The sequence below is a fragment of the Pyxicephalus adspersus genome, chromosome 3, assembly GCF_032062135.1.
Source record: "Pyxicephalus adspersus chromosome 3, UCB_Pads_2.0, whole genome shotgun sequence".
NCBI classification, from domain to species: Eukaryota; Metazoa; Chordata; class Amphibia; order Anura; family Pyxicephalidae; genus Pyxicephalus; species Pyxicephalus adspersus.
Window position 1 is genome coordinate 76,558,716 of NC_092860.1, and position 27,965 is coordinate 76,586,680.

General features: G+C 36.0%; 1 protein-coding gene across 4 annotated transcripts in view; it reads right to left on the reverse strand.

The window, feature by feature from the left end:
• The window catches only part of ANTXR2 (ANTXR cell adhesion molecule 2), a 104,512-nt gene that overhangs the window by 30,278 nt on the left and 46,269 nt on the right, over positions 1–27,965 (reverse strand). For all 4 annotated transcript variants that reach the window (XM_072405297.1, XM_072405295.1, XM_072405296.1 and 1 more), the window contains 9 exons: positions 26,706–26,766; positions 24,327–24,422; positions 20,337–20,406; positions 14,992–15,070; positions 11,329–11,424; positions 7,064–7,111; positions 6,343–6,435; positions 3,727–3,894; positions 2,352–2,432 (listed from right to left, as the gene is read on the reverse strand). In XM_072405297.1, coding sequence (XP_072261398.1) covers positions 2,352–2,432; positions 3,727–3,894; positions 6,343–6,435; positions 7,064–7,111; positions 11,329–11,424; positions 14,992–15,070; positions 20,337–20,406; positions 24,327–24,422; positions 26,706–26,766 — 792 coding nt within the window. The remainder of the gene's footprint in view (positions 1–2,351; positions 2,433–3,726; positions 3,895–6,342; positions 6,436–7,063; positions 7,112–11,328; positions 11,425–14,991; positions 15,071–20,336; positions 20,407–24,326; positions 24,423–26,705; positions 26,767–27,965) is intronic.

The following is a 27,965-nucleotide window of genomic DNA, read 5'->3' on the forward strand; positions in this document are numbered from 1 at the left end:
AAAAATTGCTCATTAATTTGCTTTCATTATGCTGACGATAAAACTGATACCTAACTAGTCTGCACTATGAGTTATTGCTGTTACATATATGTACCGCTTCAGCTTTGGAGATGGGTGGCTCTTCCATAGTGTTAGTGACTCACAATCTACTGGATGGCAATGGCAGGAGTATTTTTACACTTTTTGGATGTGATCTACACAGGCTTATTCAGAAAATGTTGTAATTTGAGCATTTATACCTCTGAATATGATGTGTTAGATAAAGACAGTGAAAAAAACAACCTTTTTGTGTAGGCAATAGTAGTGTTTGTCGAAACACCAGTGGCTTTTGAACAAAGTGTGACAAAATGTGAAACATTACTGAATTTTTCAAAGTTGAATATATCACAATTGATGCATAGGTATTTAGGCAATGAATAGTTCATTTGAGTAATATAACCTGAAGGTGACTGTGACCTCATATGCAGAATGGCTCTATGGAGACTTTAATCATGACAGGCTTATTGAATTACTTTCTCACTTTTTTTATAGTCTGTTCTGTCTCAATCACTTTTTTTCATAAGCAAAAGTTCCTAGTAATGCATCATTTATAAATTACCTTGTTAGTGCACATAACAAAACACCGCTTTGAAAACAATACCAACTCCTGCGGCGTACTCCAGCATGTTTGATGGAAACCCATCAAAAGAGTTCATGGCTTAATGGAGGCTGTTTACGTGGGGACTTCGATCTGTACCTGCTGTCCCCTGTCACTCCCTGGAAACTTGGCGGCAGATGTTGTTGCGTTAAGTTGCCTCTGAAGTGGCTTTCTGTCCTAGTCCCCTCACCACAACAGAGTCAAACTATATTAGATCTCTTTATTTGTGCCTTAGGCAAGTTTGGGAGCACAGCTGTGTCCACCCCCTCTTTACCTTTGGTGTTTAAGCCCCCCAGGCAGCAAGTGTGAGACCAAAACTGTTCTGCCACTCTTAACTACATCTGCTGACAATCCAGCAGGCTCGCTGCAGGCTGGTGAAGACCCACGCCTCTGCTCTGAACAGATGTCATAGGCAACCTGCTAGCTCGCACCTGTATCAGCTTCTATAACCTTGCGGTTTGCCAGCTGAAACATTTATGACTCTTAGGAATTCCATCCACAATCAAAGCCCTTTCCTGGTTTGTGACTTGACTGTGTGCGGCCTTCTCAAACATTGGGCCACACTAGAAACTAACGGAGTGGAGGGAGAGAATGTGCAAGTGGAGGGGGGTGAAAATGTGAAGCATCTCTTGCCTTTGATACAGACTAGTTAGGCTTCAATTATTACTGTAGCCCATTGATGATTACTATAAATTAATAATACTCTGCCTATTGCACATTGTTACATTTTTCTGATATTTTTATTCAGCATGACAATGTGTCTAATTTTTAAAGAAAAATGAATAAGAAAAAAAGAAAACAGCGGGAAATTAGTTGTCATTAGCTAATAAATTAGTGACAATGTTTTTTCTTTTACTGGAGTATCCGGTCATAAAAACAGGTTGCTTTCAGTCTTTATGTGAGCAATACACAAAAGACAATGAATTTGTTTTTAAGTTTCATCCATCACTATTGAACTTATGAGTAACTCAAGGCATTTGAAATGTGGCCAGATAGATTTTTTCTAGCTTCTGCCAAATCATGACAGATCCCACAGCCTCTCTTTCAAGTGAAGAGCACCCTGGGAATGCCACCTCTGTCCCTGCTGTTCCAATGGCATCAGTACAGCAGTCTGTAAAGTCTACAAAGTGCATTATTTAGCCCCCAAAAAATAGTTTAGACAGGAAGGGTTTTCAGCATTTTGCACTACATATGTCTGTATTTACATACAATCTGTAATTATCTTTTGCAGTAAATGTGTCAGCTATAGGCAACAGTAAAAACACAATTTGGAATGGAAAAACATGGTATGGCCATTCTCACTTATTTGTCTTCCTCTTATAGAACATCCTGAATCTTAATAAAAGCTCAGAAGGATATTATATTTACAAAGCGGCCAGAAAGTTAGGTTTACGAAACTTTAAAACAACCACTGTATCTAAAGAACATATTTTGCTGCATGTGAATAAACTCTTAGTTAAAGTGCCAATCCCACCCATATCCTATTGCAGTTTTTGATAATTGAACAGTGGTAAAGTCATCTAATAGTTGGAGTTTCAATGACAAGTATAGAGCCAGGAGTCGATTTCAGGCCCCAACTATAACTAAAATTTGGTTAAATAAATATCATATGGTTGACAGACCCTTTAGGTTTGGTTTTCCAGAACAAATATCCATATATCTAAAAGAAAAACATATTGCTATCTTTAAATTAGGTGAAATATTATGTGAGTACCTCATCTTCTTGTTGAGGTCGCATCAAAGAAACACGGTCATACTGCCTTCGTAACAGCGCCCACAGTGCATCAAGCCGACCCTGTAAAATTAGAAGTCAATTGCTTAATAAAATGAACAATGATGAAAAACCAACATATCAATAACAAAAAATGATACACAACAAAAGGGAGGGCAACATTTAGTATGTAGTCCATTGTTCTTACTACCAGTAATATAAAGCAAGGCAAAGGCTTCAACCAAGCCCTATTTATGAATAGGGTTGATTTGCTAAGGAAGCTGTTCAAAGTGAATTATCTCCATTCAAGGGATAATGGACTTAGTGAATAAGGTAAGTTAATAAGATGAAATTCCCTTGACTCCATTTTGACATCACCTGTTCCTTCTGCAATAATGAACCTGCCTGATCGTGGAATTTTTCTTTGTGGAGCTGCTTTCAGAAGCCGCCAGTTGGATATTAACCTGCCTAGTGGTTCATTTCTTTCCGGTTTTATATCTAAAAGCAGTACATTGTTTTTCGTGAAAATTTATTTTACAATATAATATAATAGTATGAGTATAATAAAGTTTGAAACACAAAATCATGTAAAAATAATAAATTGAATAAATTAAAAATCTGTATATTTAAAAAAAAAATATTTTTTTTAAATTTAAAAAAAAAAAAAATACATATTATACTCATACTATTATATATACTGTAAAATAAATGTTCTTGAAAACAATGTACTGATTTTACACATATAAATCCAATGTATTGCATTCAATACAGGTATTTTTGGATTTTGAATTTCCCGCCCCGCCGGCAACGTACACATGCACCGACGTCACCGGGAACTCCCCGTGGACTCATCGGATGCAGAAGCCAGCCGGAGGAAGAGAGAAGAAGACGGAGATCGCGGCGATGGACGAGGCTTGACATCGGCAGATCAAGTAAGGCTGTATTTACTATTACCTCCCATAGGATTACCTACCCCGAGTGTGAATCGGGGTTACCTCCAGGGAGGTTAAAACCCCCTTTACAATTTCCACATCAGAAAGGTGATTAGGGGTCGGTTCAGGGCCATGGTGAGCTACATGTTCTGCCATGCTGAAGTAAATGGGAGCATTTGCCCACCCAGTTGCTGTTTGAATATTCATGTTACAACCACAACAGCCTGCATATCAGGTTACCTGTGGAGTGGTTTGCTGCTCTTGGGCACAAAGCTGGTTTGCTATGTGCTTAGGAGGAGGGAGCTGTGTGGTTTCACACGATAAAAGAGTGTAAAAGAGCCCTGAGCCCCAAGAGAACTTCTTCGTACTGTTTTTACAAATTTTAGAATTATACTTTTATGAGTATAACAAATCTTTTCAAAATGTTTTTCATATCAGATGCTTACCTTAATCGGAGTGTACCATTTTGTTTGATGTACTGGTGATGTAGGTTTAGGTTTCTGAGATGTGTGTTGCATGAGAATTTCCTCTTCCTCTGGCATTGTTATAACAGCATTTTTGGCCTTCTCTAATCTTGCACCCTCCTCAGTAGAACCTTTATCTCCCCAACGCACCTATAAGAGGCAAAGTAATAGTATATATATATATTGAAATCCAGCGTTTTGGAACAGTGAGAAAAATCACTAGTAGGTGATCTGGTGTGCTCCTTCCATATGGTCTAACATAAAGCATACTGACAGAAAAAGTGGCGTGTGTGGTATAGAGGGTTGAAGTTTTTCCTCTTAGTTTTTTTTTTTCTAGATAATTTAATCATTATAAAAAGTACACATATATAGTTTAATTCACAACTGTGTGAAAATAATTACAAATGTATGTATACAACTGTTTGTATGGTAGTAATATAACTGACAGTTTGATCATTTGGAGAGAACAATCATGAGTTCTTTCAACGTGTTGGGGTAAAACTATGGGAGGTGTTTTTATTTCAGGGCTGCCCTTTTTATCCCTCCTTTAGTACTTAGTAAATATTTTATCTGATAAAACTATATGCATATCGGGTGTTAGGGCATCTAATATGAACATGTTTTACTATATAGTAAATCAAAAATAAGATTAAAAGTAAATTCAAGTAAAAGAAAAAAGTAGAATACTTGTTGGTGTGTGGTGAGCTTCTTCCATAACCATCAAGTATGCATACCAGAATTCTGTCACAGTTGCATTCAAGGAAGCCACCATCCATGTTTCTAAATCCACAGCGGACTTCTGGGTCCTCTGGAATCCTCTTTGGCTGATGGATGGCCACTTAGAATGTAAGTCCCGTGGGCAGGAGTTACATTGTCCCAGCTGGCTAGCTCTGTAGCTGCTTTCCAGGCCAAGCTTTACACTACACAGTGCATATTTTGTGCTCAAAATGTAGGGCTATTTCAATGTAGGGCTAAAGCAAAAAGCAATGAGAAACAAGGGCTTTCCATGTTTTTTGTCCATTGTTTATACCCCCTGGTTACATTTTTTTTTGTTTGTTTGTTTTTAGTTTAGGTGCACTTTAAAGCTACCACTTGCCATAATCAAAGCAATGCTATAGATGAACAAAAAAAAATCAAATAGTATAATATTGTATCATTAAATACTTTTTTAATTCAAAAAAGCTTGAATTCAAAGGAAAATATATCCAGTGGCTTTATGGAATCTCCATCAGATTTATGTCAGTAAAGTAAAATGTGAGTAAGTGGAAAATGTCCTAAAACATTTATTCTAGAATGAATTTGCTTGTAACAACCAGATAAACTATAATACCACATAATGTTTCCAGGACAGATTATGGTGTTGGTAATGATGTTTAACAATTTTTGTTTATCTGTTCTAAATAACCTAAAACAGCTATATGTACTTCAAATATAAGTATATGATTTTAAATTAGGTAGTTCATATGTCCAGCTGTGCTGATTGCACAGATAGTCACAGTAGCATAAAGAAATGAATTGTATTGCTCGCAACTATCCTAAAATAAGGAATAAACTCCTTGTTTTTGTATTTGTGCTAGAAATGATGGCATGTAAATACCATCTGTTTAAAAAAACATTATGTGCTTTGTGATGCTATTTATAATAAAATGTACAATTTGTTTATTTTTGCAGGTTCCTTTCCTTATTTCTTATTTCTATTACTGCATATTTAACCCTATATTATTATATCTGTTCAGCTTCGATGATGAAAGTACAAAAACAATGAAATAATTATTCTTTATTTTTTTTTATATGATTCTACAATAAATATTCCCACCCTGGTTACAGTTTTCAGACAAAGATAACTTTGAACTACCATTTTTCAAGTGACTTGTTTACTGACGTATTTAATTATTGAGGAGGTTAGCCCATAAGGGGGCTTTTTGTTTTTGGCCATTCTCATAAAAAGAGCTGTTCCTGAAACTAATTTCTTCCATAACTCTAAAACAAAGCTGTACACATAAATGGAACGGAAATAGCATGTTGTAATCTCATCTGATGTACAGTTCAAATGAAGCAAACAAAGAACATTCTTTCATAACTTTTTTGAGGGAATGACAGACTGATGTTATGAGGACATATTCCACAGCTCACTTATACTTATTATAATTTAGGCAATGCAGCTTTGTATAGAAGTATGCTTTTATATGAGGGTTGCAGCTTTCTTTAGATCTAAGTAATTTAGAACTAAGAAAAATTGTAATACAGAATTGCTGGCCTATTTAAAAATTCCTCTTTGAAACATTAAAATAATTTCTTATTATCCCTGGCCTTTTGGATCTTGCTGGGTGACTTTATGTCACAAATTACAGCATAGATGACACAGGAGGAAAGCCCAACAATACAGATTTTGTAAGAACAACTAGGTAGAGATAGTAGTATACACTCTTGCTTTATAGCCCCAGTCATCAAGGTCTATAAGCTATTCACTTCTACTACATAATTATTTAGAAAATAGTAAACCTGTGCTTTGATAAGGCTGATCATTAACATATGTTATTACTAATAGCAAGTATACTAAATGTCTTTACAGTGAAAAGAAACAATGATATAACAAACCTCCATTCTTTTAATGCCGCCAACACCTCGGCCGCCATAGTAGCTAGCATCAACTGTAGGCCATTTCTTGTTAGGTCCAGGTGGTTCTGGTTCCTATGTACATAAAAATGTATGTATTTTACACTAATTCAGAAAAAAAAATATTAAAAAAGTTAACAAACATGATTTACATACATTTTAAGGTGTGGTATCTGTGTATTTGATTTGAGTTTGAAATTTGAAATCTCTTTTATTTCTTTGTAGATAGCTACAATGGGTATCACACTTCTGCCTCATACACCTCCAACCCCATTGCAATATCATTACCAAAAGAGTTTGATATACTCTTTTAGACAAAATGAAGAGTTTTTCTCTGTAACTGGTAATTTTTGCCATCCAGAACTCTCCATTTGTTACCTATATTAGGAGATGGTCAGATATTTTAGAATGTTATAAGCTTCATAAATAACATGGTGCCTGCTATACTAATGATGGAATCTCTTGGGTCAAATTATGAAATCAGGGTAGGAATACACATACAAAATACAATTTTATTATTTGCATTTTTAAAATTCCTAACTAAATAAAATAGCATATTGCAAATGTTTTTTCTCTATATTTTACTGATAAATAATATGCAATTTTTTGGAGTGTTGATAAATACAAGAAGTACACATTTGCCACCTCTATAAGTTCCAACTTCGAAAAGATACAACCAAGTTAATCAGGACTGAAAAACTACCTCTTCCACTGGAGCTGGTGGTGGTGGCGGAGGAGGATCCTTGATAACCTAAAAAGGTAAATACAACACATGAATGCAAACCTTAATTTTCAAAACCTACCATGCCTTGCATTTATTGTACTCAACATCCCCAAAAAAAGGTGCACCAAAAGGTAATTACTAAGCAGATAATACAGCAGTGTACCTTTCATAAGGAGGTACCAAAGTTGTTTGTCTCCCTATCATATAACAGGCCATGGCTTATGTGCTACAGATATATGTGCTGCTTATGTATTACAAAATTAGAACATAGACAATTCAATACAGTAGTTTGACTGAAGATGTCTCCATAGCCAGGACCTAAGAACTGGTTTTAATCTTCAAAAAAAAAGAAAAGAATATGAAATAAGGAGATATGATTTGCAGTGTGATTGTCGATTTGCATTTATATTTGCATCAATGCATAAACATTAGGACCAACATAGCAAAAGAAAAGGCACAAGATCAAGAAGTATGAATAGACAACAATAAAAATAAACTGTGTTCATTTTTACAGGTTTTCTGGGACTGAAAAATATGTATGGATGAAATGATACACACTAATCAAAAACAATGGGCTTCATTTGTTAAAGCTCTCCAAGACTGGAGAAGATACACTTTCATCAGTGAAGCTGGGTGATCCAGCAAATCTGGAATAGATTTCATAAAAGTTATTTGCCATTTGTTATGAAATGTTATCAAAACCCCACCTCTTCCATTGTAAGCTCTCCAGGGCAGGTTCCTCTCTAGTAAGTCGAACAGCTAAGTGTTCAGTTCGGCAGCTATTCGATCAAATAGCCCGATATATTTTGGTTGATAGAACGCCGAATTCAAACACCATTAAAGTCTTTGGGGGGGGATTTTTTTCGTCACTGTGTAGAACTGCAAAAGCAATCAGGGGAGTGGAGCTGCTTTTGCGGCCCTAGCGTAACTGTAGTATGTGTTCTTGGATAGAGATTCTCTATCCAAGAACACAGTGTTCTTGGATAGAGAATCTCTCTGACCTCTGTACTTATCAGCACAGTGACCGTGGGAACTGAACTGCAGATGAACTCTCAATGGAGAAACTCCATTGAGAGTTCATCTGCAGTCACAGCTGACTGGAAGTACTCCCATGCCTCCTATCAGCTGTGAGCTCCCCCAGCAGTACTTATCAATGATAAGTACAGCCCGGTGACCGTGGGAACTGAACTCATCTGCAGTTCAACTGCGATCCTGGTTAATTAGCCTCTATTCCCCCGGGATCGCAGTGGATTCTCAGGGCTGGGAATCCTTCTGTTTGCGATCCCCGGACACTAGAGAATAATTAACTTCTAGTGCCCGGGTATGGCAGTGAAACTGCAGATGAACTCCCAATGGAGTTTCTCCGTTGAGAGTTCATCTGCAGTCACATCTGATTGAGAGCACTTGCGTACCTCCTATCAGTTGTGACCACAAGTTCCCACGCTCCCCGGGCTGTACTTATCAATGATGGGAACTGAACTCAGATGAACTCTCAATGGAGAAACTTCATTGAGAGTTCATCTGCAGTTCCACTGCGATCCCGGGGCACTAGAGGTTTCCCTCTCTAGTGCCCGGGGATTGCAAACAGGAGGATTCCCTTGCAGCCCTGGGAATGTATATGAACCTCTAGTTCCCCGGGATCGCAGTAGATTCCCAGGGCTGCAATCATTCTTGCATCCCTGGGAGGCCTCCTGTTTGCGATCTCCGGGCACTGGAGGTTAATTAACTTCTAGCGCCCTGGGATCGCATCACGCAGTCATCTGCAGTCACAGCTCATTGAAAGCACTCCATGCCTCCTATCAGCTGTGACCGCAAATTCTCACGCTCCCCGCGCTGTACTTATCAATGATAAGTACAGCCATGCCTCCTATCAGCTGTGACCGCAAGTTCTCACGCTCCCCGCGCTGTACTTATCAATGATAAGTACAGCCCAGTGACTGTAAAAACTGAACTCAGATGAACTCTCAATGGAGAAACTTCATTGAGAGTTCATATGGAGTTTGCCTTTTTTTTTCTTCAAACATATTTTTAAACACAAATTCGCAAAGTCGAATTCCATGTTTTTCGCGTTGGGTCTGCCCGAATTCCAAGCGTCATTTTCGAGTTGAATATAGGGACAACCTGAATTTGAACACCAACCAATGTTGTCGCTATATAAAGCCTGTTTAACCACCTGAGCGGTTAGCCCGACCTTGGTTCGGGGTAAGTAAACTTGCTAAAATCGTTTACCCCGTTGGACATATTTCGGTGAGTTATGCGGTAATTCGGTGAATTATAAGTAATTATTGAGTAATTCGGTGAATAAAAACAAATTAAACTAAAATAAATTTCCATTCAAAAAATTAGCAAAAAACACTTTTTGCATGGAAATACGGATGTTCGGAAAGAATTAGAACACCCGGCGTTTGCGTACACGTCCCTCGGCGATTCCTGATGATGTCAGTGCATGCGCCCGTCGATGGGGGTCGTAGCGGGAAATTCAAATATTTTGTATTGGATTCAATACAAAGTCCTGTGTCCAATCCAATACAAAATAATACAAAATATATTTATGTGGTTTTGTCTATAGGTATGTGACGTTGGACTTAAAATTTACCACACTAGCGAGATGTTTTAGAAAAATATAGTACTATACAGTATACCGAATTATTGCATTTTCAGTATTTTTGATTTATTTATGTATTCTTGTTTAAGCTCATTTTTGTGTTTTTTATTTAATTCTAATAAAAGTAAATTTTTTTTTTACATGATTGTGTGTTTCAAACTGTTTTTATACTCATGATATCTACTAGACCCTTGTTCGGACATATTTCTGTAAGTTACAGGTCTACAATTTAAAAAAAAAATAATGAAAAACTGTACAGCTTTTAGTACAGAAATCTAGACATTAGTAAAATGCCCAGGTGGTTAATAATTATAAAAATGATAATAATAATAACAAATGTTTTCAAGGTTTGCTGGATTACTGATGAAAGTATATATTCTCCAGTCTTTGAGAACTTTAATAAATCAGGCCCAATTCAACAAACTAGATAAAGTGTTTCGAGAATGAAGTAATCAACAGCTGTTTGCAGCCTTTATTCATTCAAAACACAAAGAGATATTTTAGGACTGAGCACCATATATTACACTGGTTTTTTATCTGAAGGAATGTGACCCATTTGTACTCTCAGCTCATTATCACTGCAACATCTAGAACTATGCATATGTGTGCATTGACCTAGTCCTGTTGGTACGTGTAGTTCAGCGTTGGAACAATTACTTCCGTTTCTAAAAATCAGGTATTTTATGTACCAGATTCATCTATTTAATATCTCTGATTCCATGTAGTGTTTACTTTAACAGTAATGCCCATTTCTGCCAACTTAGACTCTGTTTTTAGTAGTGGTATCTTGTGTAAATATACCTTACATATGTTAGAGGAAGGAAATGAGAATTCTATTTCAAACATACATTAAAATGATAAAACATTAGATAATTAAAACATGATTTCATTTCCTTCTTTAAACATTGAAAACATGTAAAACAATAACCACAGCTTATGCATGCATTACCAGTAAATTTTTTGTTTATAAGTGCTTTTAGAGACAAATGATGATTGCTTTAATGTTGATTTATATGCCCAGCTTCAATAACAAATTAAAATTTGCATTCATGATAATCTGGCTACACTTAGGATATCTAAATGCAAACACTGTGCATCAAAAAAAGTACATAACCTCTAAAAGAGATTATAAAAGCTACAAATGGTAAAACTATTAGCACTAGTCTGCAAGACAGTGCTACGGAAATGCAACCATCAGCAATGGGCTAAAACACATTCAATTTTAGATTAAATGGAATATTGTTTGATATATATAAAAGAAATGTAATATTTTTTTGTAGTGGATTAACATATAACAGATGATAGACTATAATGGACTACGAACCACCAATTTCATTTGTAGTGCATTTCTAAAATATTTTAGTAGGGATGGACCAGGTAATGCCTGACTGTTAAGCTGTTAACTGTTGCGACTGTCTCCTCTAAAACATAAAGGCAATGATTTTAGGGAATTTGTAAACATCTGGCTCATCACTTGTGTTCAAGACACCATATGCAGAACAATTTTTACTTACTGCCTTTTTATTGTCTCTTTCCTGGCACAATCAGGATTTCAATGATAATAGTTTATCCTTTTTTTCATGCAGGAAAGACAAACTAATATTATCTTACAATATATTTTTGTACATTTACTACTTACCACTTTGCAGCAGAGGGGCCAAAACCACCAAAATAAGGCAAGAGCAATAATAAGCAATATTATAAGTATTGCAATAATAGCACCCAAACCATTGTCCTGTGAACAGATAATAAAATAATATAGTAAAATAATCAATGAATATATATAAAATTAAATAAATCAACACCAATGACTAGGACGGCTGTAAACATTTGATCATGTTTGCAATTTATGATTTTTATTTTACTAATAATTAATGTTATTACACATTAAATTATAACAAAATCTGTCCAGTGAATAAAAAAATTACCGGACGAGTGTTCTTGATCATCTTGGGCAATAATCTAGCATGTGTACAGCAGTCTCTTGACGTTGTATAGGAATCATCTGTGGTAGATGACTAAAAGACTGACTGGGGACACCTGTTGTTTTTTCTTATGGGAAGGACATAGATGGGTATCATTGATAGATACATAGATACCTTACTAACTAGTTTTAGAGACAAAAATTTATGTATACCGGCCTTTAGTTTTTTCTAGCAAGTACAGATTATTCCTGTTGATCTTGCCAGTAATGCAGTGTTCTTTTCACATCATGTTAGATAAACTGAAAGAAAATCTTTAAACTACTAATCCTATCAGCCACAATGTAATGAGCATGAAATAATGCAGACATATTGGTATTCCAATCATCTATATACTATCATACACTAATTTAAACAAGTGTGTGGTACATGACAAGACCACTGTCAAAATCCAAATACAACAATGTTGGCTCATACTGTACTTCCATTATCCCTTTACTGTTCTATACCAACTAAAAAAGTGTTTATAGGGATGTGCAGTATATGTATATTTTGGCTGTCTCCATAAGTACTGTGAGCGTCTGAAACTGAGACATACGTTTTTTTACATCATTCTTAAATAGAGGGGTAGTGATTGTATGTTTGGGTGAGTAAGAAAGAATAGTTGTTACTTTATACTGCTGTGTTAGAGATCTTGCTTTTCTGCAACTAAACTTACAACATAACCACAATGAAGTTTCATAAATCATTCTTCCTGTGAAGAGCTTATAAAGTGAAGAAACAGAATGCCATTGAACAAGAGGCAACTATTTTCACTATTTTCTATTTTTCCCTTTGGTGTAAAGATTAGTGAATCTTGTAGCAAAGAAGCACATGGCTGTCAGCCAGGCCAGGTGGAGCTACTAAATTTTACAGGAGTTTGGCGATCTTTGGATTTATGTCAGAGGCACACACATTCAGTGTAAAAATGTTACTAGTAAAACAGGGCCTGTTTATTCAAGGATAAAATGTATGCAAAAACATGTACCTAGTCCTCTGTCACAACAAACATAAGGCACTGTTAATATGTCAAAACATGAACCATGTCGCCATCAATCTCAGAGTACGCCATATTTCAGAAAACATTATATTTGGACCTGTCTCATTAGTGCTTAAAAGTACTTAGCTGCAGTGGTTGTTTGTCTGTCAATGGTAATCTGAATGTATGACAGAGTGGACATGACATGTGTGAATGATTGTATGTTTATGGGAAAAATTCAGGTTTACAGAAAAAAGGACCAGACAATCCTTTTTACCAATCCAACCTTAGTCTGCTGAGTAACTCCCATAAATTTGAATGGCCTTCAGAAGAGATGTCAGGGGTATAGTATAGCATGGCCAGCTATATAAGATTTCTGAACTGAAGATGCAAACAGCAGAGAAAGCTACTTGGACCACTTTAGGGGTTAATACAAGTTGATAAGTAGAGGGGGTGGGAGGTGAATAAGGATTTTGTTAGAACAAGTTGTGCTTTAAATGTTTTAGGGTTGCCTTTGGGTAAATGGTTGTGAAAGAGAAAGAATTATTGCTGCTGTGGTTTAGAAAACCTCCAGGAAAGTGAGATTAGCAGTAAATAGTTGGTTTCTGTATATTAATGATTGGGAATCATAGGTAGTATAAAGCTAGGTACACACTTGAAATAATTGTTGTTAGAAAACGAACGACTAACGATTATGCAGAATTATTTTGAATGATTGTATTGTGCACAATTCTGTACATGCTGTAATGATACGATCGTTCAAAAATAATCCACCAATAGTGTACACACGCTAGATACGATTGTTTAACGATGCAGGATAAAGTGTACTGCAGAACCATCCACGATCACTAAACGACCGTATACACAATAGATAGTGAACGATTGCCGCTCAATCAGATCCGCCGGGAAGGTTGTTCGTTTCCATTGTCATTGTGTGACATATAGGATCAGGAGTATAAGGGCTTGAGTTGAAGTAAGGCGGAATGCTAGACAGATAAAGAGAGTAATAGGAAACAGTGTAATATAGCTGTGACTTTATATCAGGGTGGGTATGAGTCAGGAATGTTCATCTACTAGTGATAGTTTTGCCTACTTTCTCCATATCATAGTTGCAATGAGCCGGATTTATTAAAGCTCTCCAAGGCTGAAGAAAATGCATTTTCATCAGTGAACCTGTGTGATCCAGCAAACCTGAAATGGATTTCTTAAATCCTGGACCAGACCCTTTCAAGGTTTGCTGGATCACCCAGGTTCACTGATGAAAGTGTATCTTCTCCAGCCTTGGAGAGCTTTAATAAATCATGCCATACATATTAATTTGTGAGGAGCACACTGAAGATATCTTGAGTAGCACATATATTTTTAGCAACTATGTGGGTTGAGTTTAGGCGAAAATTTACCACCAATAAAACAAAAAAAAATTTTGAACCTATACAATGATTTGAAGACAAAATTTTTAGGCAGAATAACTAGAAATCTGTAAGCTTATATCATAGCACTTGCACCTTGCTGTACACAATAATGTTAATTTTTGAACCTTCACTACCATGGACTCTGAGTTCAAAGGTTGCTTTTCATATCATTTGCCAATTCTTTATGATTTTGTCTGTATTATCTTTGTTTATCAGATCTTTTTTTCTTAAATGATAATTATCAGTATCAAAATATTTTACACCAATCTCCTAAAACCTTCCCATTTGTATATCAATGTTTATTTTTTAATTGCTGTTAGCATTTGCAAACATTAAACACTTTCTTTAGGTATTCATATCCTGCATGCTACTATTTACAATTTAAAATGTGTAGGTATCGCTAATTCGACTGAACCTATTATTTGTGACATTTCCTGAAAACTGAATGTTGCATAATTCACATGGCTAAGCTGCAATATATTATAATAAATTATAGTCATTAGAGCTCAAATGTGTTAATTTACACATGTTAACAGGCCTAGAGGACAAGAGAGGTTTTAATGAATTCTCTGACGGAGTATGTGCATGTGTGTTGTTTGTTGTTTTCTACTCCCTTGACCCGAGTGGCAGCGAATAGCTTGCAAATTGTCTACTGGTTCATTAGCATTATCAGACTAGTCCTAGGATACGTGATCTCTGCTCAAAATTCCAGCTGCTACTATAGAAACACTAATCTGCTGTCATGTTAGTGCAGCTAAATGCTGGCTTTCAAAACAAGTTTATATACTGCAAACATACTTATAAATTGTTTTCAAATATCACTGGGTGAGTTTTTTGCATATTTTATACATGTTTTATGCATATAAAAGGTAAAAAAAAAAAACATAAATAATAAAATATAATTACTTATTAAACATGAAAAGATACCACATTTGCTTTATATTACTTACACAACTAGTAGCTGTTATGGTCTGAGGGTTAGTTAAAGCTGTATTTCCATTGTTCACACTGACCCAAACTTCCATAGTTCTATTAAAAAAAATAACAAAAACATCAAATGTATAACTATATATTAATCAAGCTTATATAGTAACTTTGATGTCTAGGAGCTTTTTAAGTAAACCTTTAAAAAATGTAATACATAAATGAGTGACAATAAGCACTAAAATACCAAAGCACCAAAATGCCAGTCTATAACACCACCCCAAGACAAGCTGTTTGCAGTCATAAGAACAGCGCATATCCTTTGCCCCTCAACAAAACAAGTGTAAGCTTGTGTAGGCTTTCACTGACCTAATGAACGGCTACTACATTAGCTCTTTATTGCCACACAATAGTCCTTTTAAGAGACCCACTGATGAAGAACAGGTGCTATATATTGGGTAACTATTTAATCGCGTAATTAATATTTTATAGGTTACATATTTTTTAGGTGGAGAACAAATATGTATTTATTTTATTCTATGTTTTGGTTCCCAATAGTAATATTACTGAAAGAGTTGTTATTCTAACAGCATTTGCCAACAGATAGAGACAGCAAATTTATCAGTATGATGACTTAATATTTATGGTGATGTCCCTTCACTGTCTATGAAGCAGGAAGGGTCGACAATCACTTTTTTGCTGAAAATTTAGGTGAAGGCAATACTTTTTGTTTTCCTAGTTTTGGCTAGAATACTGTTCTACTGAAGTTTTTTTGTGGCCTATTTACCCTTCTATTTGTCTTAGTAATAAAAGTCCTATGAAAGAACAGGGAAATCTTAAATATCTTGATGGTAAAAAGTGAAAGTAAATCTTGAAATGGGAATCAATGTTCTAGTTACAGTTCTCTAAAAAGGAGTTCCCCTCACTTAGGAAAGAATTACTTTTTTTGCTTGCATCCCCAAGATGAAGTGAATGGAAGTTTTCCAGCCAGACGAAGGCAGGAAAATTACATCCCCATCATACTCTACCAAAGAAAATGTTTTGACTGTATACACTTTAATTGCAGTACAGAAAAAGTAAATGTGGTGTATTCGGTGATGGTATTCTACTTCATTTCTATAGGTACATTTATGTTCTATCATCTTAGACAAAGTCAACATCGACTACGGTATATAATAATATATATATATATATATATATATATATATTTATTTATATATATATATATATATATATATATATAATCTGCAAATGATGGAGTTTTGCTGTATACAACAAAAAAATGATATCCAAGATAAAATATATACTTGTTTAACACAAATTAAAATTTAATCAAAATAAATTGAATAAAATATTTGTGTTAATGAGGGTAAAGTAATCTTTTGTAAAATGGGAAGATGTACATATTTGTCAAGCACATAATACATGGCTATGCATTTATTCCTTTGTGAAATAAGAAACTTGAAAACAAACTAAGCAATATGTATTGTTCTATTCTCCTCTGTCCAGTAGACGAGGCTACCACAGTAAACTGGACATGGCCTTTTGCCACGTGCCTGATTAAGAATTTCACATGAAGTGAATTACAGTTGACATTTCAATCCACAGAAACCTATTTGCAAAGTATTCATTTGCTCCTTGTTTTACGAGTGTACAATAAAAGATTGTCATTTTATGATCCATTAAAAAAAGATGAAAAAATATTAAATAAAATCATGAAAGACATTTGCTGAAAGTAATAAATAATTTACCTCTAATTTTCACACACTGAAAATTAAACTGGCAACTGTTCAAAAAGTTATTAAAATTATAATGACTGAAGATATTTTGAAATCAAGCACCAGCACTAAAATGAATAAATTACTCTAGCAATTTTTTAAAGAAAAATAATGGCATCCTTGATTGGTGAATAGAGGACTGTTTGTAAAGAAGTTTTAGTATCCAATGGAGACCTAATGAATTCAAGTGAGCCGATTTAATAACTATAAAATGAGAGCAGGTAAAGTATGATTGGGGCTTATTTATTAAAAGTAAAGGACAGAAAATGTCATTGTTGGCTGTAGGATCCAACCAAATTTCAAAAGTCATCATTCTACTGCAAGTTAAAAAATAGAAGACTAAAATGCGTGATACTTTCACTATTTTCTCATATGCTTTGGCAGCACATTTTGGATACCAATAGCAAAATTAGAGACTTATAATTGGAAGTTATCATGAATGACAACAAAATAATGCACAGTCTAAATAATCTTTAATTTTGGAACCTTTTATATTGTTACTCATACTAAAGCAAGTAGGCGTGAGGGTATTGGCCAGATGGAATATGGGGTTGATTTGTGTTGTTTTAACAAATTGCAGTGTAGATTAAGATGGCATTGAGGAAATAAGACTAAAAGCAATGAGGTCCTCTGAGACGGTATACAGAGAACTAGAATCTGCACAACTGACAGCTGAAAATACAACCAAGGTCACATAGTTAGCACAATAAAAAAAATCACATGACCAAGCCCTAAAACATTCATACTTTAATAACCAGTGCAGAAGAATAGCATAGATATGCTCAATAACTATAGAGTCACTTGTGTATGGAAATTTCTTTGTATTCTTTCAATAATTTTAAGTTAAAAATGTAAACATTTGGCATCTGCTCTTACAGCTGCGAAAGAACTAGAGAAGATTAGGGTTCTGTAATGCACAGATGTCTTTAGAACTGTCTGTAGAATGTTTAACAGGATGCAATGTACATGTTTTATACTGATCACCCCTGCATGGCGTCTTAGTTACAGGAGTCTTTTGTTTGTGATATATACAGATTCATAGAAGACAATCATAATTAAATGTTTTATTCAACATGGGATTGAGAAGCAAAAAAGTGAACAAGCTGGTGGTAAGCCAATTTTTTAATTTACTGAAGTTAGTACACGTAAAGATAAATTGTAATTGCTTTGTCACAACTGTACTTTGCTAACTGAACCTATTCAGGGACATTTCTTGATTTCATTCTCATCTTGACTTCTTTCTGAAAGAAACCAATAGAAAAATCACACCATACCATATTGTTGTGAACCACAGATTGTGTCTAATATACAACTCTTGAGTGGTATTGTGTGATTCTCATTTCCAGGAATTTTTGTGTGGATATCTTTTTGCTGTTCATTGAGTGATGCATCTGTGTATTTTTTCCCAAATTTTACATTCAGTGTGAGAGTTGTCCTGCATAATAATTTAGAAAAGCAGAAATGTTACAGCCAAGATTAATCCACCCAGAACTGATATTTAACTCTATTAGGCATCACTAGGCGACACTGTTACCACATTTCTGTGATGCTGAAGCCTATTGGGGCTAGATTCCTGGCTGGAGATTCATAAATGTGATGATTAAATCCTTAATGAAGAATTTTCTTCAGACTACAGCATAACATAATAGCATTTTACTTGTCATTGTCTACTAGAGAGGGATGAGATCTTAGTTCTAGGTGAACTAAAATCTTTAAAATGACGTTTAAAAACACTATTTTTTTACTATATGTTACAGTAAAGGGATTGAAGTTGGCTTACTAAAGAAACCATTTGCCATAAACCCTTAGAGCATATTTGACCTAAACAATGTTTCGGTCAAATATGCACTAATTTAAATACCCTGGCTGCAAAACAATATTATTAAAATGAACATTACTGATAAAAAGTAAATACTTACTATTGAGGTGCCAACACTACCAAATGTTGCACCATTCTCTATTTCTCCTTATATGAAGACCACTGGAAAGCCAACATTTTTGGAATTGTGGGTCCTCTGGGTTCCTCAAAGTACTCAGTGGGACCTGTCTCTGACCCACGACCCCATGACACAATAGTGAGGGTTAGAAAGAGAAACAAGTGAGTAAATCAGGATCTTTCAGAAGTGTTGGTTTCCCAGTAGAATTAAGGGAATTACATTTTATGTTTAGAGCAGTGTTAGGACAGGTTCACACCTGCCTTTACATCGCACAATTCCGCATGTCTCTGAGTGGCTGGCAAGGTCCACATGGCAGCTCTGGTTCTTGAAGAACCAGCGTCTGCGTATGTGAAAGCTGCCAGCAGTGAGCAGTACTGGTCCTCCATTCATTTGTTATGGGGCTGCTGCAGAGAGATGCTACATGACCGTCTTCCTGAGAGTCAGTGGAAGCAGTAAATGCACCGCAACTGCACCACCAGAATAAATTTAAACTTAGGTGGGGTTGGCCTAGGGAAAGGATAATATTTACTGAATTTTTTTACAAATAAAAGGTTAAAAATATGTGTCTATTCGTAGACAAGTTGTCAAAGCCAAAAAAGTTCTAGTCGGCCATAAATGTGGCTCTTGGAGAACATTTAGCTGGCTAAGAAGCAGTCTGTTTAAGGCAGCTCCTCCAGTGTGCCGTTAATTATTTAAACGCAGAGAGCAGGGTAAATGATCGCCACATCTGTCACCCACACAGAGAGAACCCTCACTCGTTGCGGGACCAGATGTGTTTATTTTCAACACGCACTAACTACTAGCTACTTAATGTGTTTCAATCCTTAGCCAAAAGTTAATTAAGCAAACATACTAAACATTAGTTATCTTACATGACAGTCATTTCTATGTTTTATCTTGAACTCTTTAATCAGATCTCTCCAGGAATTCAAGAGGCGTAGCAATTATAACCTCAACAGAGCAAAGCTATTTTCCTAATAGTTCCTGTGACTTTAGACTATCACCAGTCACCATAAGTAAACAAAATAACAGCATACAGTATGTCATTTTCATTGAACCACTTTAGGCCAATATTCTCCTAATGAATGAAGATCCTAAACATAGTTATTATTGGTTAAAGCTGAACTCCCAGTACACAGCTGAATACACAGATAAAATGTTTGTATGGGGGCTGTTCTATCTGCCAAATATCCCCCAGTCTCAGTTCTGCTTTACAGGGATTACAAGAAACTAAATGTAAGTCAAATTTAGGAAATACACTGCTAAGATTTGAAAACTAACCCTATCTGTAATATAATGTTCTTATTCTGTAGTCATGACTGCATCTAACAAATACCAGCTATATTGCTTAATTAACTCCAAACTGCAGTGATTAGTTTACAGACTGCAGTGATTAGTTTACAGACAAATCATGGTGATTTAAATCCTTTTGTTGAGTGTATTTAACGAAAAAAGCAAAAATTACACAAAATGAAAAATCAACATAAACAGATAGCTAGATTTCCTTCTATTTTTATCCTTTACTATTTTTTAATTCTATTTTTAACTGCAGAAATGTTACTGTTCTTTAACAGGTCTACTTTGATTTGTAACTTTTTCATGACATTTAAGCTTAATGTGCACATTTAACTAATAATGATTAGGGAAGATACTTACTGTCCAACTTCCTCAAGAACTGTAGCTGGACAAAGCATATGGTGAGCTTCAACTGTAAGTGGTTTTTCATCTGTGGATAGAAAAGAAGTGTTAATGATTCACAACAAGAAAAGATGGAAATTATAAAATGGGATGACAACAGGATCTATTTAAAATCTGGAAAATGTAATAAACTATATGCTTAAAGAGCAAGAGAAAGTTGGATATTTCTCAGCATTTTTAGCTCAAGGTAGTTTCTAGCAGAGTTTTCCATTTTGTCATATATACCTCCCATGTATTCACACAACTATTGAGAAGTTCAGTTATTATATTATTATATTAGTTTACAATTTTACTAGTCCCCTTTTCTTAGTACTTCACAAGTCATAATGTAGAGAAGCTAGTTTGGGCTCTCACATCATCATCTTCCTCACATCCTCAAAGCCAAGTTAATATCCTCTCACATCAAGTTAATAGGCTTTTGTTTTACGTCTGCCTCTCCCTCTCCATATAAGTCTACTGGAATGCAAAAGCAGCAGCAGGTAAAATGCAGATTACTGCACTTGCAACAAATTTACCCTTTGAAGCCCCATTTACCAGACTCTTTAATGCTAGCTGTAGTAAACCTGTGGATGCTTGATTACCCTACTAATCCATGTAACCAGTATTACAGTCTAACATTTGATTATGTCCAGAGGCAAGATGTATTTATTTTTGCTATTTACCCTAACCCTTTGCTGGCCATGTTTTGTATTTGAATGTACCTCAACAAAAAACCCATTCTGGGGAGATGTTTGTAAGTTCTTGGCTGTTAATAACATCTCCAATCACCACTAATAAATAGGAACAAATCAGAGTGGGTTCACAATCATAGTAATCACATGCAGCTTTAAAAATGTTAGAAATTGAGATTTTATTAAAAAATTTAAAAACCTACCTGTAGACAAACACTGCTACCTACAGTGCATACAGAGCAGGGATTTGGTGTACCGTTGGCCCCGGGAAAGACTATGACCCGCAACTATGTTATCTTTTTTGGGCATTGAAATTGACACGGTGGATATGGAATGCTGTTTGCAGCAGAATAAGTTGGAAGGCCTTAAACAGGAGGTGTGGGATGCGTTGTGCATCAAAAAATTGCATTTGCGGCAAGTGCAATCATTACTGGGCAAACTCAATTTTGCTTGCAGAATCATGCCTATTGAAAGATGATTTGAGAGTGTGGGAAAAGTTTTTGGTGGACTATAATGGTAGGGCGTTGTGAAGGGTCTGGGGAGTACGGCTGATCCTGATTTGTTTACAGATGCCGCAGGTTCAAAAGGTAATAAGGCATATTGCTAAGGGGCCTAAAGTGCAGGACCGTGGCCGCAGGAGTGGATGGATGTGGATTTGGTCACTAACTTGGTCTTGTTGGAATTGTTCCCCATTGTGCTGTCAGTGGAACTCTGAGGGGAAAAATAAAAAAATATGTTTTCCTTGTGATAATCTTGGAATAGTTCGGTCAGTGAATAAATGGATGGCTTCTTCACCACATGGTATTAGTTAGGTTAATAAGGCATTTAGTGTTTCTCTGTTTGCGTTTCAATGTTTTCTTATGATCAGTGCATATTCTGGGTGTGTCTAATTCTGTGGCCGATGCTCTCTCTCGCTTTCAGTGAGGGACGTTTTAGAAGCTGGCTCCGGAAGCAGAGCCGTGCGGTGTGCCTTGCCCCTCTGGGCTGTGGAAGGTTGTGACAGAACAGTGATGGCAATGCTGCGTCAGTCATTTGTGAGGTCAACATGGTCAGGATTTGTGTCGGTATGGAACTAGTGTCAATTTTGTGGTGAGTTTGATGGGGGCCAGTCTGTGTCCGATTATGTGTCTTAGTGTTATGTTTCATCTGTAAATTGACGGACATCGGCATATCTGTGTCCAGTTTAAATAAAGCAATGTCTGGTTTGGCTTTCTGGTTTAAATGTTGGGGGATTGCTGATGTGACTAAATCTTTTCTGGTTCAACAGGTGTTGAAAGGTTATCAGAATGGGAGGGTGGTTAAGGATAGGAGGTGCCGTGCCATTTGAGTGGTTGTTAGAAATTGTTGGGCAATTGGAAGTTATTTGTTTTTCGTCATATAAAATCCTGTTATTTAAAACTGCTTTTGTATTAGCATTTTTTGGTGCCTTTAGGATTGGGGAATTGGTGGGGGCTGCTGGATCTGTTGAAGGAGGTATTCAGTTGGGCGATGTTTAAGTGGCTGATGGTAGGGTTCACATTTTCATCAGGCATTCTAAGACTGATACTGAGGGTCGGGGTTTCCATGTGTGTTTGGGAAGGGTACACAGCAGTTCTGCGTGTCCGGTGGAAGCGATGGGTTCTTTTTTAAAAGTCAGGCCAGCTGTGGAGGTGCTGATGACCAGGTTCCAGTTTCTGGCAGTTTTCAGTAAAGGTTTGCAGCAAAGAAGCTTGGCGGTGGAGGAATATGCATCACATTCGTTTAGATTTGTGGCGGCAACAGAGGCTGCAAGATGGGGATTGGGATAAGCAGATATTAAACGTATAGGTAGGTGGGAGTCCAGGAGATATCAATTTTATGTGCGGCCTCATTTAACAGAATCTGTTTGCAACGAAATGGAGTAGAAGGTGGTAAGTGGGATGGGGGGGGGGGGGGGTGCTAAGGACTCTTGTTGTACTGTTTGTTTTTGTTCATTTAAGTATGGACCCGTTTGATCTGGATCGTGGGACACGCCTATGTGTACTGGGGGGCCAGGAGAACAGCTGTTGGACTTGAATGTTGCCTGTTGGGAGTTCTACAGGAGGAGGGCATACTGCTTTGGATTGGGACCCCTGGTGTGTTGTGGAGCAGAGTGCTGCCTGGGATCCACAAGTTTGCACGCATGGATAGGCCGCCTGATGTCGTGGTTATTCACGCAGGTGGCAATAACTTGGAGATTCCATCCATACGGGAACTTATCTGTGACATAATATGGGATTTCCTTCGTAAGCAGGTAGCTTACTGTTATCGTAGTATGGTCTGAAATGGATGAGATCAGAGGTCAAAGTGAACAAAACTAGGGCAAAAGTGAATAGGGAAGTAGGTAGATTTATAGTTAGGAATGGGGGATTGTAGTTTGTCATAGGAAGCTGGAGGCTGATGCTCATCCGTTTTTGTAAGGAGATGGCGTTCATCTGAATACGGTAGGAATTGATCTTTTGCTTCTGGGGCTGCAGAAGGGGATCCAAAGGGCCCTGTGGGTATGGAGGTGCTGTGGTGGTGTGAGGTCCTCGAGGGGAAGTGTGTTGGGAAGGTGTGTGTTAAAAAGTGTGGTAATGTGGGGAGCCATCTATGGTATGGGGTCTTCAGGTTTATGTAATGTGGTTGGTGAAGGGTTAACAGCGAGAGGTATGCGTGGTTGATATAGTTCCCGAGGCGGTGGAGTGGCGCCTGGGAGCAGTTGGTAGATATATATCAATTGGAATGCAGATCCCAGAATAATGGTAAAAAGGGTTAAAAATGATCGAGGACCTGCCACCTGATTATGGGAATATTTTGTTGTAACATTGTTATTGTTTACATTGGAGAATAAATGTGTAAAATATGTGCAAAGTTGTAATTTTAATAAACATCCAGAAGGCCAATTTCACCATACCCAAAGGTGTCGTAATTATTAAAGGGGTTAATCTGGAGGGGGGGTGTTAAATGGTTAACAATGGTTAAAAAGGGGCTCTCGCATACCACAGTCATGGTTTGTTTGAAATAGTGGTTTGTTTTAAAGATTTCCCTATAATTTACAGATCTTCTGTTGGAAAATGTAATAAAAAATAATGAAATATCATATTTCCATGGCCTCTTAAAAATGTTTGTGTCATTCTTTATTTGTTCTAAATACTCTGAACTTTTCCATGGACAATTTAATAGTCATATTGTTTCTATCAGCGCGATCAAGGGAGTTAAATATTTAGCTTAAAAATGAAATATAAAGACTTAAAGACAAACATCACTTTTTGTGGCTTGGATATTAGTATGTACTTACGTTTTGTTGTCTTGTTCATGTGGTATGCACACATGACATTATCTGCATTCCGGCCAAACAAAAATCCATTCCCTTGTAAGACAACGTGAAATTCCTCTAAAAGATATGGGGTTTTTTTGTAATCAGATTGGAATACTTTTTAATAATATCATATATGAAATTAAGCATTTAGATTATAGCAATCTTAATGAAATGTTAGTATTTTTAACTTTTAAGATGTCTCAAACTCCCAAACATTTATTGCTGGAATTTGCATACAATTGACCAAGTGATACAGGATATTAACATCTAAAAGATACAAATATTCTGAAGAATGCTGACTAGTGACTGGTGGGATATGTGACTTTTCTATCATGTCATTGCCTAGTAATGAACTATGTAGCTCTACAGATGACCTGCAGTATTCCCATTTATTTTACTTTTTACCGCTTGGCTCAGATTGTACAAACGTGACTTGCATATTCTAGCACACTTTTAGAAAATTCTAGAGCAAATAAAAGTCTTGGAAACTATAAATGCATCACAGTGTTCTGTAATACATTTCCCTTGTGATTTGGCCTACATTTGATTGTTATCTGTACATTTACCTGTCACCAGCACATATCTGTGCTGTTAAAGTAAATGTTTTAGTCAGAAAATCAATCATCCCATTTCACTAGAAACATACTCATCCACCAAACCCCTAGGAAATATTAAATAGAAGAATTAATGCTTTGCTTATGGAGCAAAACAAACGCAGCTCCTAAAAACCTTGACATTTGTATCCTGTTAAATTTATTCCTCTAACAAATAATCAATCCACATTGTCCTGTAGCATAAAGTGCCTACCTATTATATGACCTGGAAAATAAAAACGGCAATATGCCTGCAAACCACATAAAAAAGGATTTCAATGCTGTGAGCACTGGGCAGGTTTCCATTAAATAATGTAGCAATACAATGGCACATTTCTCAATAAAAGTGTTATTTTGATCTTAAAATCATGTTTGGGTTTACTCTAATTACAGTATTATTATTATTAATATTATTATTATTATTATTATTATTAATAAACAGGATTTATATAGCGCCAACATATTACGCAGCGCTGTACATTAAATACTATTACCATTTCATACTGTGACATATTTGCATGACATTTCTTTAGTTATTGTCATTATTAATATTATTATTATTATTATTATTATTAATAAACAGGATTTATATAGCGCCAACATATTACGCAGCGCTGTACATTAAATAGTATTATAACATTCTAGGCTGAAAATAAAGAAGGGTCAAACCTGTCCAAAATTTGCACAATAACCCAGTTTTTGTACAATCTTTGCTCTGCTGCAAGGCTAAACCAATGAGAAGATCTGCCTATCCTACATATTTCCAAGTGTGTTGAATACCTGTGTCCCTGGCTGTACCCTGTGATTGAGAAGAGTCTCAGATCTTAAGATGCTACTTGAGGTGTAGCAGAAAAAAGGCTCCAAACTAGGTAGGTATCAATTGATCATTGCTCAAGGAACCCCTAGCAACCTCTAAAGGAACCCTGGTTGGGAAGCACTGATCTAAAGTCTAAGGATCACCTGATATTAGTTATACAGTATTTACATAATGCAAAATTAAATATTGCATTTCTTTACCATAACACCACTCTCCCTTATTATTTCTGCATGATATTGGGTTTACTATTTTTTTTCTTGTTGCAAAAATTAATGAATAGCTGTATTATTATTAATAATAATAGAATGTAAATATTGGCCCTATATTCCAATTTCACTCAAGCAAGCAATAGTAATTTAACAGTCTACAACTTTAAAGGGGATGTAAAGAAGGTTTATAGCCCACTGTAGGATGAGCTGTGTACTTCACACCTTCCCAGCTGCTTTGCCTTTTTTAATACTCTTTTGATCATTTTTATATCTTGTATTGCATTGTGTTTCCTTTTATGAACACTAAACGCAGAAATGTTTCACTTTTTCTGTCTGACCTAGTACACTGATTACAGAGTTGTCAGCAGCCGAGCTGTCGATAAACTACGATAAACCTGGAGATGCTTCTGTGCCGAGAAATATTAAAACTGGTAACTATGCTGTGCAGGGGAAATGAGAGGAGGCCAAAGTAATATCTAAAATAAATAAATATGTAACATTTTGCATTGGATAACTTTAATGTAGTTATGCGCAATCACTTTTATTTATTTTTTCGGATCACCATCCTTTCCATAAAAATATCTGTGCATGAATATTTATTTGGCTGTAAGACAGAAAAGCGAGAGAAGTTTTACTTTATGTGGTGATAGCACAATATAGCATGGCAGAGTATAAGGCTTAAAGAAGTCAGTATACCTTACAGCCTGTAAAAAGGTAATAAGAACATAAATGAGCTTACCACCAACACACACTGATGATGGATGTACAGACAAAATTTCTGAGCAAGACTTCTTCAATATCTGCACAAAAGAAGTATTTTTGTATTAGCATTGAACATGTTTATTACTTTGAGGTTTAAAACTAGATACCAAGCAAGCAAGACCCTACACACCGTTAAATTCATATTTGAAAACTAATTTAACTCATGAAGGAATTGTATAGCAGCTGGTTTTAAAGATAAGGAACCCCTGCCAGACAGAAGAAACAGATATTAGTTGGCCAAGCATACTGGTAAAAACACACCTTAATGTACAGATTGGATAACAAAGAGTAGAGACATACTGATGACATCCGTCTGCTCAGTCTGCCCATCCATATCTCCTAGCCTATTCATGCATATTGGATAAAAAAAAGGATACCATATTTCTACACTGCATGTATTTTGAGTGGTTGATGTGTTTACCTTGCAGTAAATTTTGATTTGCAATTTTTAATATGTTGTTAACAAATTAAATACAGAGATGTATAAATTAACAATTAATTGAACCCCTGCCTTTAAATCAGTTCCATGCAACCTTTCTGTTTCAAGCAAACCTTAAATCTGGGTGCTTGTTTGTCTCATAGAAGCTAGTTCTGAATTTAGCCCCATTGCAGCTTATAATTGCTTAGACTATCAGTCACTACCAGGAAAGGAGATACATCACTTTTCTGGAAAAGGTGAGAGTTTTAGCAGACCTAGTATGGTTAATTGTTTGTTTAAGTTAGGCTCTTTGCAGCCTAACTTAAATTACACAGCAGTGAGAGTGGAAGGTTAAGCACTGTCTATAGTGAGACAATCAAAAAACTGAAAGTTATATTATCCAAGGGGACTATGGAGAGACTACTTTAAAGGAGAACATCTACTATATAAAAAGGACATCCTATATTGAAGAACACTTTAGGGACATTGCATTAGGATATTAACTACATAGGCAGTTATCAGGCAGTTTTCAAAGAGATAACTGACACATGGAGGTTGATTTACTAACATGACAATGTTTACTTTGCAGATATGTTGCTTTAGCTTTACGAACAAGGAAAAACTGATACTTTTGAATATCCAATCATCACATGTATGAAAAAAATTGTGCTTGCACATGATTGACGTTGGTAATAGAAACCTCTATTTCTTTATTTTAATAACCCCATACCCTTACATTTTGACGGTGTGTAGCACATACAGGACAGAAACAATATGTATAAGCAAATGAGCTTTTTATGAAAAAAAAATGTCCACTTT